General features: G+C 43.6%; 1 protein-coding gene across 6 annotated transcripts in view; it reads right to left on the reverse strand.

Moving 5' to 3' along the window:
* Window positions 1-243: 243 nt before the first annotated feature.
* Window positions 244-14026, reverse strand: part of SFSWAP (splicing factor SWAP) — a 113351-nt gene continuing 99568 nt past the window's right edge. For all 6 annotated transcript variants that reach the window (XM_079956547.1, XM_079956546.1, XM_079956545.1 and 3 more), the window contains 3 exons: window positions 4847-5014; window positions 3285-3357; window positions 244-612 (listed from right to left, as the gene is read on the reverse strand). In XM_079956547.1, coding sequence (XP_079812673.1) covers window positions 547-612; window positions 3285-3357; window positions 4847-5014 — 307 coding nt within the window. In that variant the 3' untranslated portion in view covers window positions 244-546. The remainder of the gene's footprint in view (window positions 613-3284; window positions 3358-4846; window positions 5015-14026) is intronic.

A 14026-nucleotide genomic window follows, 5' to 3' on the forward strand; every position in this document is an offset into this window, starting at 1 on the left:
TAATCTCTGGAACAGACTCTTCACTAGAGTACCATACACTACTATAAAATGGGCACCTGTCTAGACAGTTAAAGAGTTTTCCTTTGGGGCAGGGTCTTCATAAACAATGCCCCTTTGCCTTTAGTTTTTTTATGACTTTATGCTGCAATTTTTCATTTGTTCACACCGCTTTGGAGAACCCGGATTGAAAAGTGGATCCAAAGTAATCAAATAAGAGGAAAAAAAACTAATTTCCAGAAAGCATCTAATAAAAATGGTTTATGTGCATTTTAATTTGTGTTAACATCCGCAGGAACATTTTATTTACAAATATACAGAAATTGCTCATGGTAAGATTCTTACTGAAGAACTGGTCAAAACGTAATTTACAAAACCCCCAAAGGCTTATTTTATCAAAAGGAAGTTTGACGTGGAAAAATCACTGAAGTTCCAATGAGATCTTCTGTACACAACAAGGATGTCAGCTCCTTGAACTCTGCTGTTGGGAACCACTGGAACCAAGTTTCCTTCTGTACACGGTATTCTGAAGAGTCCCTCCTTCTGGTCTCAGGAGGCACTAGTTGGGATGTTTTTGGAAGCTGCGAGCATTGCCCTCACCTTGGCCATAAGATCCTGCAACAAATACAGGAAACATTGAGAGCTTTTCAGAAAAGTCATGCTGAGGATGTTCACATTGTACACAGCAGGAAAAGTCAATGTGGTGGCTCCCATCAGCCCCAGCCAGCACGACCAACCATCAGGGATGATGGGAGCTGGACTCCAGGAACATCTGGAGATTAACATGTTGGCTACCTCTGATATAGAGACAGAAATTGCATGTACCATACAAAAAAAGATTTTCTCAATTGATAAAAGGCAAAATGTAGAAAAAGTAATACAAAGGGTGTTCCAGGCATTTTCCTGAACATACAAAACTGAATTTGTGAACAGGTCTTCCCTGTGTTGAGCGGCAAGGTCTGCTGGTGGCTTGTTCTTGTGTTTGCCTGAACACCAGCAGAACACTGCACATGACTGGAGACCCTGATATATCAGGGCTCCCAATTCATGAGACGTCCTACATGAGTACCAGCCCCCTGCAGATCTTCCCCACTCAACACAGGGAAGCTGGGGACCTGAGTAGATGGGGGACCACAAGTGTGGGTAAACTGACGGCAGGGCTTGTATGCGTGGCGCTAACCTTCCAACGCCTGAACCTGCATACAGAATTTCTCGGCAAAGACACAGTTTCTAAATCCTGAGGCAAACAGGTGAAACGTGGAGGACTTAAAACGTCCACTGTAAAGTGAGCTATTCCAGGATGCCGAGAAGCATTTTCAAACAAATTTCTAAAGAAGCCAAAGGCACTGAATTGCAACTCCACTTGCACTTTATGCAGGAGATATTCCAGAGCACAATGTAATCTTTTAGGTAAACTGAGAACTGTGGCAGTCTTAAATTACTCACTTGCTCTGAAAGGTCTAAATTACTCACTATGGTTTGAAAGAGTCATACTTTTACTGAAGGCAGAGATGGGCTGCAGGACATGTATGCATGATGGTTTATTTCAGGGGTGAGGAACCTGTCTCTATGGGTAATATTGGCATGCCAGTGGAGTCCAATTTCTCTTTCTGCTCTCTCCCACCTGCCCCTTTAAATATCTGAACAGATGAGCAAGCAGGTGGCAGGTGGGGAAGACGAAAAAATATGCTGTATACTGAACCACTGTACCCACCTCCCACATGCTAAGGGCTCTGAAAGTCTCCCCATGTTTCCCCTTTAAACCTCATAGGTTTAAAGAGGGAGTGTGGGGAGACTCTGAAAGCCACGCAAGGCTCTCCAGAATCGGGCTGCATCTCCTTTAGAGGAGCTAATTCTCTTAATCAAAACTCCACCAAGTTCTATCCATTTAAGTATAAAAGAATCACATCTAACAAAAACAGCAAGCAGAACGCTGCTTGTTCAATAATTGCACTCTTGAAAAATGACACAAATTATTAAAAGCACCAAACACAATTTCTCAAGACTAACATATTAAGAGAAATTCAAATATCCGTTTAGGAGCTATCCTGCCGAGTCAAATTAAATTTGCAATAAGCAAAACAAAAAGATGCATTTTTAAGACAAGTGAAACTGAACAGTGTGATCACAGAATTATTGTTTTCTGGACTATATTGCGTGAAGGAAATTGAACACATTCTATGCACTTTGCTTAGTGTGCCGAAGGCTAGATGTGATGATTCAAGGCACTGCACTAAAGTGGTGACCCACAACGAAGTAGGGGGTGCTCTTATTATACCCAGATCAGTAAACAAACCTCATTGTATCTTTTGACAGTGCAGTGGTTCTTGCACTATTCTAGTTAACAACATATTCTAATTATTTCCAAAGTACTCATCAGCTTTAATTAGAAATATTCTGTAAGTTTACAAGTAGCAAAATGCTTATCACCATGATGAACGGGAGGGAGGGAGGGGGTCTGTGAAGTGATGTGTGTGTGATGCAAGGAGTCACAGGGAGGGGTTGCAGCAAGCTGTGCCAGGTAGAGCTGGATTTGCCATGGTTGGGGAAAGAGAATTTTGTCCAAGTGCAGTGGTTTGCTTCTCCCAAGCAGGAGACTGGAAGCCACTTGCATATATGGGAAGAAGGGGTGCATGTGCGTGACATGGTTGGGGGGCTACACCCACTCTGTTTTCCTCCCCTCCCTGTGATCCAAGCCATTGATGATCAAGCTTACCTTGTTTTTTGGTCAAAACTACAGTGACTCAAGAACCTTGGGAAAGAGGCTGTGGGGCTGGGAACCCTTAACCGATGATCATTACAAAGACTTTGTTCTGTGTGTGTGTGTGTGTGCATGTGAGTGTTGGAGGGTATTTGTGGAAAAGCAAGGGTCTGTGGATGGGTTTGAAGCGGGGGAGGGGAGGGGAGGGGAGGGGAAGGGAAGGGAAGGGAAGGGAAGGGAAGGGAAGGGAAGGGAAGGGAAGGGAAGGGAAGGGAAGGGAAGGGAAGGGAAGGGAAGAGTTGAGATAGAGAAGAGAAGAGAAGAGAAGATGACACTACAGTCGGGAGAGAATTCCAGGTGTAAGAGGCAGAAAAGGGGAATGGGAAGAGTCATTCAAGGGAGCTATACCAGAGACTACAGCTTTGTAACAAAACAGGTTTAAAATCTGGAAGTATATGCTGATTACATACCATTTGCAGTGCTCTTTTCAATACTGAAAACAGCAATTCAAACAAAATGCAATGTGAGCATTACAAAATTGAGACAATTTAGTAATCATTACTAAATGGAACGTTTCAAGTGGTACCTGAGTTATTTTACTCTGCACTGACGACACAATCGCTGAAGAGATCTGGCCGTCTTTTTCCAAAGAAACTCCCCTAAAAGAATTTTTAAAAGGGGGACATTCAGTCAAGACAATCAAGTAATAGACAATTAATGCACAGATATAATATATCCAGATACTTCAAACATGAAAAAATCCCCAAGTGAATGAAATGTATTGGCTAAGAGAATGAGCTTTAAGTTCAAATCTCAACTCTGCCATGAATTCAGCAGAAAGTCTTAACAAGCCCCTCAAAGCCTGTCATCCCACCGCCTCCCTGTCCCCGTATTGATGATACTGGTCTGCCTTCTAGGCTTCTTGTAAAGATTAATGAGACAATTGATGTGGGTACCTATGAGTAGTCAGGTTAAGGTTTAAGTAAGGCTAAACATAATTGGGTGTCATCAAATGGAGGTGCCATGATTTAAAACATATCTAGATAAATGGAAGCCGTTCTGAGCTATGTGGATTCTCTCATCCTTGGTGTATTCTCATAAGCGGTTTATGATTGCAGTTGGTGCTAAGTTACAACTGAAAGAGAGCCAAAGGACACTGACTACCATTTCCCCCATGCACTTAAGAGATATGTCAAGTTCTCTCAGCAGCAGCAGCTCACTGGAATGGCTTGCAACATCCCAGCCCAGCATTCAGTGCTCTCTCATTCAAAGCAGGAGAATAGAAAAACAAAACAAAACCCATCACTATGGAGAACATAGGGAAGCCACGATTAAACCGTGATGAATCCAATGAGGAGGTTGTATTCACAGGACAGAGGCTAAGCATTTCATTCCTAAAATTAATGCAAGGAGAAGCCGCAGCTGCTTGGAAACAGTAGGTATAGATATGCTCATGAACTGAAAAACCATTTAATCATTTTATGCATCATACATTGCTAGATATACATGTGGAACCACATGAGGTTGGTAAAGTGAACTACAGGCGTATTTTGGTTGCCGAACGCCTTGGAACTCTTATGTTTTGGCTCCCGAATGATCGGAAACTGGAAGTGAGCATTCCGGTTTTTGAACGATTTTCAGAAGCTGAATGTCTGGCGCGGCTTCCGATTGACTGGCTGCAGGACACTCCTGCAGCCAACTGGAAGCCGCGTCTTGGTTTTCAAACAGTTCTGCAAGTTGAACCGACTCCTGGAACGCATTCTGTTCAAGAACCAAGGTATGACTGTATTTGACTTCTGACTGAAGAAAATCCTTAATTAAATGCTATCATGCAAAAAATAAAAATTCTTGCAAGTAGAAAACTGGCACATCATGGAGAAGTGCTGGTTTTCCACTTACAAGAAGTAGTCTGCTGCTGGAACTTTAAATGCAGGAGAGCTTCCAAAAATTATGACGCCTCGCCTGCTACACAACATTATACAATCCTGCCTCATTTGCTGTGTGTATGAATCCTTCTGTATTATCCTGCTAAGCAGTAAAAAGGATCAAGTCACTGCCCTGGTTCCTCAAATTTCCCATCAACAGTCTAGCTGCAGTGTTTTGCACCAGGCAAGTGCCAGTGCCTAGAATTTAGAAAGGGCTCATTACCCAGAACGTTCTTGGCTGGATCCCCTACTCTCCACAGGAGAGACACTGGCTGAATGGGTGGAGTTCTTATGTGCAGATTGTTTGCCTGGAGAGATGGATGGCGAATGAGAACTCGCTTTGGACTTGGTGTGGGAGTGAGATCTCCTTTTCTTCTTTTCATGAGGACTTCTGGGGGAAAAAGACAAAGTAATATATTGATTAATAGAAAGCTGTGCCATCAGCTACAGAAAGAATGTAATTTCCCAGGTCTTTTCAGCTCCACCGAAACAGACACCCATTCTCTGCATCAAATACACCTCTTTTTTTAATGCCAACGTTAAAATATAGTGAGACTCACAACCCTCCACACAATATAACTTTAGTTTGGACCATGAATAATTATTTACCCTTTTAACTTATACAGTGGTACCTCTGGTTACGTACTTAATTCATTCTGGAGGTCCGTTCTTAGCCTGAAACTGTTCTTAACCTGAAGCACCACTTTAGGTAATGGGGCTTCCTGCTGCCGCTGCGCCACCGCTGCACGATTTTTGTTCTCATCCTGAAGCAAAGTTCTTAACCCGAGGTAATATTTATGGGCTAGGAGAGTCTGTAACCTGAAGCGTATGTAACCCGAGGTACCACTGTATAATGAAAATTGCAAAGATCATACCTAATCATCTATAAATATTTGGTTTTGCAGATGGCGAAAGAAACTGTAGCACAGAAACCAAAGCCTGTGGCAAGTAGCTGTATCTATAAGCAACTCCATCCCCTCCTGCTTCCTCCATATGGCACAACCCCCTGGTTTCCATGCCCTACTGCAGTGGTCTTCAACTGGACCACACCGAAGACCCACCTCTGACTCACAACCTGCAAGATGGACCTACTTTCAAACTTTCACTTTCAGTTTACACTTACTGGTGTTAACACACTTTATCAATCCTAAAATGGCAATTCACAAAGCAATATACATAGTGTTACCTTAGCATTGCTCCTAAATAAAAACCCAGTGATTTTTATACTTTATCAAGAAGCAGTAACTTAAAAATAGACCCCCTCACAATTTCAGTGGGATGTCTGGCTATGTTCTCCAGATTTCATTCCGGTGAGGGGTGATATTAGAAAGGCTAACTCCTATCTCATTTCCTACAGCTAAAATCTGGGGCTTTTTTTTGTTTTTATGGTTACCACTGTTGAGAAGTCTTGTTCACAAAGACAGGTAGTATCACAAAGATAGGTAGTACCAAATGGCAGCAGATGAATGGCAGCTTCCTGGGTATTCTTTACTAACCGAAATCCAGAACTTCAGTAATGTTATCTGTTGAACTTGCACTTTTACACTTGTGTAACAAGACAGTTCAAGGAATTATTTCTGCAACTCAAAGCTTAATTCTAGTGACTCGTGTACCCACAGTGAATCATGATCATATCTGCTATAAATCTTCACACATTTTTTTGAGAGATATAACATTTCTTTTGATAGAAGCAAAATTTACTGTTTGATCTTCATTTGAAAAAACGGTGCAACAGTCAGAAACCTGTCAAGGACATTTTCCAAATAGCACTTCAACCAAAGTCTCAGTATTTTTCTTTGAATCACTTTTAAAAAAACAAAACATAGCCCAAACTGTAAAATTAGATTTGGAGCAGATCTGTGAGCAAAGTGGATCAGAACATTTCTTCTTCCTGTCATAGATGGAACAAAGTTTTCCTGCTCTTCAAAAACTAGTTGTCCTTTCATTGAAAAAATATCTCGAATGGCTTGTTTGGAAAATGGGCAGGCTTTGTTTCTAAATGCCACAACAACTTCGATCACTTTCATCTGCTAGCATCTTGCCACATAATTATTATGTTTGTATTTTATTATAAAAATAATAATTTGAGGCATCCAACAGGATTCTGTGGTACAGTCATACCTCGGGTTAAAGTCACTTCAGGTTGAGCATTTTCAGGTTACACTCCGCGGTGACCCGGAAGTAATGGAACGCGTTACTTCCGGGTTTCGCCGCTTGCAGAGACGCTCAAAATGACGTCACGTGCATGCGCAGAAGCGGCGAATTGCGACCCGCACAGATTGCGTTCTGCTCAGGATGCGAACGGGGCTCCGGAACGGATCCCGTTCACATCCAGCGGTACCACTGTACAATGGGTCAGTGAATTTGGCTGTTAACCAGAAGGTTGGTGATTCAAGAGCATCCATGGCAGGATTCCTGCATTGAAGGGGGTTGGACTAAATGACACTTGGGGTCCCTTCCAACTCTACGATTCTATGAACTTTCCCTCACTTCCTGCATCTCACCTTCCCTTCCATTTCTTTTGCCACTGCCTTTCTTTCTCTCACTTTGCCCCTCCCTACCTCCTTGTACTTTTTGTCCTCTGTCACCTGTTCACACCTCCTGCCTTCTCTTTGCCTCCTTCTTGCATTCTCCAGTCCCTTCTGTTGCCATTCTTGCCTTCTTTCACAATTCTCTACGCTCCAGCTGTCAGTCTGTTGCCTTTCTCTCTCTGCTGACATCTTATTCCACTTTCCCTTCCCACACATTTCAATCATTTCCTTCTCTCACCTTCTTCTACTTTCTTTCACCTGCTGTTGGATTCCTACAGGTATTCACAGCCATTCCGTTCCACTCCCGTGATTAGAACAGAGCCAGCTACAAATCTCTTTCCATCCTCTTCAACACACTAAAATATCCCTCTGACATACATTCACAGCTCTGTGCTCTTTCCTTATAGCCCACCAGAATATATGAGACTGTCCGAAGTGGGCACAGCTGATACCGGCACATTCTGGTCCCAGCATAGATCCCTTACAGGAAGTCTACAAAGCTAAGGAACAGGGGTCAGCAAACTTTTCTAGCAGGGAGCTGGTCCACTGTCCCTTAGACCTTGTGGGGGGCTGGACTATATTTTGAAAAAATAATAATGAACGGATTCCTATGCCCCACAAATAATCCAGAGATGCATTTTAAATAAAAGGCCACATTCTACTCATGTAAAAACCTGCTGATTCCCGGACCACCTGTGGGCCGGATTTAGAAGGCGATTGGGCTGGATCTGTCCCCCGGGCCTTAGTTTGCCTACCCAAGCTGTAGAAGCTAGGGATGGGCAGAATATTGATATACCGTCCAAAACTGGTTTGAAGTCCAAATCGTGATTGCAGTTTCATAATTTTTGACCTGGCAATATATTGCGAATTATGGTGTGTGTGTGTGTGTGTGTGTGTGTGTGTGAGAGAGAGAGAGAGAGAGAGAGAGAGAGGGAGGGGCGGGGAGAGAGAGAGAGAATGTATGCTATGGAAAAATCAAAACGTGGGGAGAACTGTGAAGCCAGCCAATGCATTTCTCAATTGCTCCAGCCCGTTAACTCTGCCGGCTCAGCTCTCGTCCGCCTGACATTGCTGTACATCCTAACCCTCTGGTTGAAGATCTATGTCCTACTGTAACCCAGTGTGAACTGAGCCTAAGTACATAAAACTAAAACAACTGCAAATTGCTTTCCTGTTTAGTCCTTGCCTCCCCTCCTCTGGGCTAAATTTGAGATTGTAAGCTCCTTGGGGTAGAGACCTTTCCCACTGCATATTGTAAAGTGCTATGCACACTTAAGGCACAATGGAAATTAAGAATAAATTTAGCAAGTGTAAACACCATGGCTTTTCAGTTTGACATGCTTCCAGGGTGGCTTATGATCAGTGAGTTATGAACAATGAATATAAAATGATAAAAGCAATGAATTTAAAATAATAAAATTAACCAGTGCACAGTTTCCACCCAGAGAACACTGTTATTGAGCCATATATAAATGCTGTCAAATAAGAAAGCAAGTTCTTAATCGAAGTTCTAATCCAATAATGTAATGAAAAGACCCAGGCAGATTAAAATATATGTACCTGGAACTGGGTGGCATCTTCACAAGGGTAAGTCTTTCCTTTGGTTGTCAGACACCTAATCTATGAAGGCACCATCTGTGCCCCATTTTGGGGAACCCCCACACCTAGACAATATGGCCAACATGCAGACTTTGCAGCTTTGCTACACAGTTGTGCACGCTGTGTTTTTACATAAGATGGCCTCTTAAATCCAAGAAACACAGGCTTATTCTTATAAAAAGCTTCCAAATAAAACAACATTTCGCATGGGAATATAAAAACACTAATTCAAACCATCTCGCTGCAGCAGTCAGCATGAGGTTGTTTTGAATTGGTAACGTAACTGGCAGACATAAGTGAAAATTGCTAGCATAGGAAGCAGAAGTTTTATGGGCACATAAAACCCTTTTTACTGTAGATTTAACAAAAGGACAAAACAAAGTACTTGGCAATCTATCACAGGGCTGAGACAGCTACCAGCCCTGTAGCATACAGCTTCCATGATAGCGTCTGTCTCCAAGGAATGACTCGTGCCACATACTCTTGGTGAAGTGGTCCCAACTGCTTCATCAGGACATTCAACTGAGGGGCAGACCAGCATGCATTTCCTGATAAGGCAAGGGAAAGGCCAGCTCTGGCCAGGAAGTGCAATTCCCAGGGGAGTATCTTTCTTCTAGGTCCTGCCACCTACTGGACAGAGAGAAGACAACCCAGTATTCTGCACTACTGGTGGGCAATGAAGTAGCGAGAACCTCTAGATCAATGTTTCCCAAAATGGGCGATGCTGCTCCTTGGGCATGCTGAAACCCAAGGGGGGCAGTAGTAGCCTTAGGTGCAACAGGGGGACATTGAATAAAAATAAGGGGGTGGTGAAAACATAGAGAAAGAAGAGATTTTTGAGAAACCATTTCATCTGTTGTGTAATGATGCTTTACCGCCAGGTCGGGCGCCACTGTGGGACGGCAACAACACCTCCCCTGGATACAGCAGTCGTGCTGGAGGTGAGGGGTTTCCCCATGCTTGAGTGAACCCTTTTAGTCTTCACCTATGCCCAGGAACTGGACCACAGCTTGCCTGACTATTTGGCCAATGGCAGTTACAGTGAGAGAAAAAGTATTTGATCCCCTGCTAAATTTGACCATTCCATAATTTTAATGGTAGGTTTATTGTAGCTGTGAGAGACAGAATAACAACAGGAAAACGCCCAGAAATAATCCCACCATTAAAATTATGAACTGGCCATTTCTTTGTCAGGGGGCAAATGGGCAAATTTAGCAGCGGATCAAATACCTTCCCCCCTCACTGCAGGCTGCGGTGCTGGCCCTGTGCCTGGGGTGGATCAGACTGAGCCAGCAAGCTTCACTTGGGTCTACCCCGTAGGGCCTAGTCCCCATCCTCATCCAGCTATGAAAAACCATGCGTACACAGGTAGAAATACAGATCCATAAAAGAACGCAAATTTGTCACTGCATCTTTCTGTTTATTCGCTTAAAGAAGGTAAATTTGCAGAGGGGTGCAGAATATTCTTTTTCCTAAAAGGGGGGAGGTAGGCCCTATAAGTTTGGGGACCTCTGTTCTAGATATTGCACTTGAATTTCAAGTACCCTTTGAGTGCCATGCTACAACAAGTAGTAGCACAGCTAAAGGCTCAAGCATTTATGGGCGGGACTATGGCAGTAGGCCTGAAGTTCAACCCCCTTGGCATCACCAGCACCACCACCTCAATTAATATGCACTTAAATGCCAAAATAGGCTTCTGAGAGGTTTAAAAAGCAGGAACATAGAAAGCTGCCTTATAACTGAGTCATACCAGTGGAGGAACTGGTATTGTCTACACTGACCAGCAGTGGCTCTTCAGAGTTTCAGACAGGAGTACTCTCCCAGCCCTACATGCAGATGTTGGGGATAGAACCTGTCTGCATGCAAACAAGATGATCTACTACTGACTTACATCACTTCCACAGCATAAAAGCCAGTTGTGCAAAGTTTAAATATAACCATCCATACTTCAAATATTAAAAAATCAGCAAGAACTTTCTGACAGTAAGAGCTGTTCCAACAGTGGAATGGACTCCCTTGGGAGGCTGTGAACTCTCCTTCATTGGAGATTTTTAAAGCAGAGATTGGAAAGCCACATCTGTCATGGATGCTTTAGCTGAGATTCCGGCATTGCAGAGGGTTGGACTAGATGACCCCCAGAGTCCCTTCCAACTCTACAATTCTATGATTCTATTGTTCAAATTCCACTCAAAAGATTAAAATTAACAGCCATATTAAAATACTTAAAAAAAATCAATCCCATTAAAAATAGTACAGAAATGAAAATAGGACACTCAGGTCAATAGGACACTGTGGGATTTGACATCTTTCCGCAGGGCCTGCAAGATCGAACTGTTCCACTAGGCTTTTGGTCTAGGCCCAGTCTGACCCCTTCTTTCCATGAAACCCTGTATGTAAGCAGCCCCCTTGGCCCTTTCCATTGGCCCATATGGGACCAGCACGGCTGACCGGGCCTGGCGAATATTTAATATTCCTACCTTCAAGGCTGTGATTTGTGGGTTGGCCACTTAATTTTACAGTGGTGCCCTGCAAGACGAACGCCTCGCAAGACGGAAAACCCGCTAGACGAAAGGGTTTTCCGTTTTGGAGGCGCTTTGCAAAACGAATTTCCCTATGGGCTTGCTTCACAAGACGAAAATGTCTTGAGAATTCCTGCGGTTTCCCCCCTTCCCCCCCTTTTCCTAAGCCGCTAATCAGCTGATCCGCTGATAAGCCGCTTAACAGCTGATCGCTAAAAGCCGCTAAACCGCTAATAGCGCTAATCCGCTAAGCTGTCAATGGGCTTGCTTCGCAAGACGAAAAAACCGCTATACGAAGAGCCTCACGGAACGATTAATTTTGTCTTGCGAGGCACCACTGTATTCTGATTTTAAGCTGTGTTTTAATCAATTGTTTGATTTTGTGTTTTTAATGTATTATATATTTGGTGTTAGCTGCCCTGAGTCCAGCCTTAGCCAGGGTATAAATAAAAAATATTATTATTATTAGAGATGCAAGAGATGACTGTGTAAACAGGCACATCTTCAAAAGCTGGTGGAATGCCAACAGAGATAAGAACATAAGAACAGCTTGCTGGATCAAGAAAACGGACCATCTAGTTCAGCTTCCTGTTTTCACAGTGGCCAACCAGATGCCACTTGTATTTCAGCAGGGAGTGTAGTCATGAGAAGTCTCTATCTGAGATTCTGGGGAGCTGCTGCCAGTCAGAGCACGCATGCCCTAATACAGGAGTTCACAATGTGAACCTAGACCTGAAGGGGAAGAGCATCATTCACTTGTGCTCTCTTAAAGAGAAGCTGAAGAACCTGTCCTGGGAGCCAAGAGTGTCAACATTCCTTCTGGAGAAGTGGAACATGCATAATGATGCTCTAAATAAAACTAAACAGTAGCTCCTACCCCAGAAACTCTGTAGGCTGACAACATGCAACACAACCATATTAGAGCTGCTTTAGCAATCCTGCTGTGACAGCTTCTTACACAGCCGGCTGATTGTGTACAGCTGCCACCACACGCAGGATTATAAGCAGGCTGTCTGAAAAATGGCATTTGTACTGATAAGGGGGAGAAAAGCCTGAATCTTGCACATGGTTGGCAGCTGCAGTTTCTTCTTGTTGATTTTCCAACACTTGCCCAGGTGCCCAACACATACCAGCTGCATAGACTTTTTATAGGCCATCCTGAGCTACCTAACAACTTGCCAGCATCAAATTACTTTTAATTAAGATTACCAGTTCAACCTTCTAAGCTGAAACTGAACACATTTACATTTCTCTTGCCTGCTGTGTTGTGCTCCCCCCCCCTTTTTTACAAGTATGATGAACAACCCCAAGTATTAACCTTAGCTGTGGAAGCCAAGGTGCCTTGCTCTAACTTTTTACAAGCTATACACTTGAGGCAACTGTATGAGGTTGATTGCTTTAACGGGGCCCGCAAAAAACTGCAAAGTGTCATTTTCTAAATGTATTTGCGGCAGATGAAAGGAACAGTCTCCATGGAATTGTCCCTCCTATTAAAATCCCAACTAATGAACTGTTTTAAAAGGCACTTGCTAACCAAAGGATCACCTTCAGTCTGAAAAGTCAAAGCTATCCATGGAGTGAGCATACCACCTCCTGCGCATTTCTTTCTGAGCCACCCCAGTAGCTGCTGCTGGAGAACAGAATAGTTTAAGGAACAAGCTAGATAAGCAAGTTTGCATAAGCCCCCAGTTTTTCTGAAAGTCACACCCACATCTTACCATTAAAGCACTAATAAGCCACTTTAACAGTAATGGCTTCCAGGGAACTGTCATTTTCAAAGGTGCTGACAGTGAAGAGGCCCCGAATCCCATCACAGAGCTGCAATTCCCAGAGTGGTTTAAAAATCAATGCCTCTTCCCAGCGAACTCTGGATACTGTAGCTCAGGCATGGCCAAATTTGGTCCTCCAGCTGTTTTGGGACTACAATTCCCATCATCCCTGACCACTGGTCCTGTTAGCTAGGGATGATGGGAGTTGTAGTCCCAAAACAGCTGGAGGGCCAAGTTTGGCCATGCCTGCTGTAGCTCCAGGAGGGGAGCAGGAATCTCCTAACAACTCTCCTTACAAACTACATTTACCAGGATTCTTTGGGGGAAACCATGACTGTTCACATAGTATAGTGCTTTAAATACAGTGGTACCTCGCAAGACAAATGCCTCGCAAGACGAAAAACGCGGAAGACGAAAGAGTTTTCCGTTTTTTGAGTCGTTCCGCAAGACGAATTTCCCTATGGGCTTGCTTCGCAAGACGAAACGTCTTGCGAGTTCTTGCGAGTTTGTTTCCTTTTTCTTAAAGCCGCTAAGCCGCTAATAGCCGCTAAGCCGTTAATAGCCGCTAAGCCGCTAATAGCCGTGCTTCGTGAGACGAAAAAAACGCAAGACGAAGAGACTCGCGGAACAGATTAATTTCGTCTTGCGAGGCACCACTGTATAAGGTGTAGATATGATTCAAGTGTTTGGAACATCACAACTGGACTTCTGTAAGGCACTCTATGTGGGGCTTTGTTTGGGACTTGTTTGGACACTTGCAGCTGGTGCAGAAAGCTGCGCCAGCGTAGAATCTGGAGATGAACAAGTTGCACTTATGGTGAAGCAAGTGCACGTGCTACGGATGAGCTACTGGGGTGTGTTCAAGGTCGCGTTGCTATCATTTAAAACCATAAACTCAGAAATAGGTCACCTGAAGGCCCACCTACTCCTGGAAAGAGAGATTTTATGAAGAAATTTTACTTGTGGCACCACGGAACATCATAGG

This window comes from Podarcis cretensis, assembly GCF_951804945.1.
Source record: "Podarcis cretensis genome assembly, chromosome: 16".
NCBI lineage: Eukaryota > Metazoa > Chordata > Lepidosauria > Squamata > Lacertidae > Podarcis > Podarcis cretensis.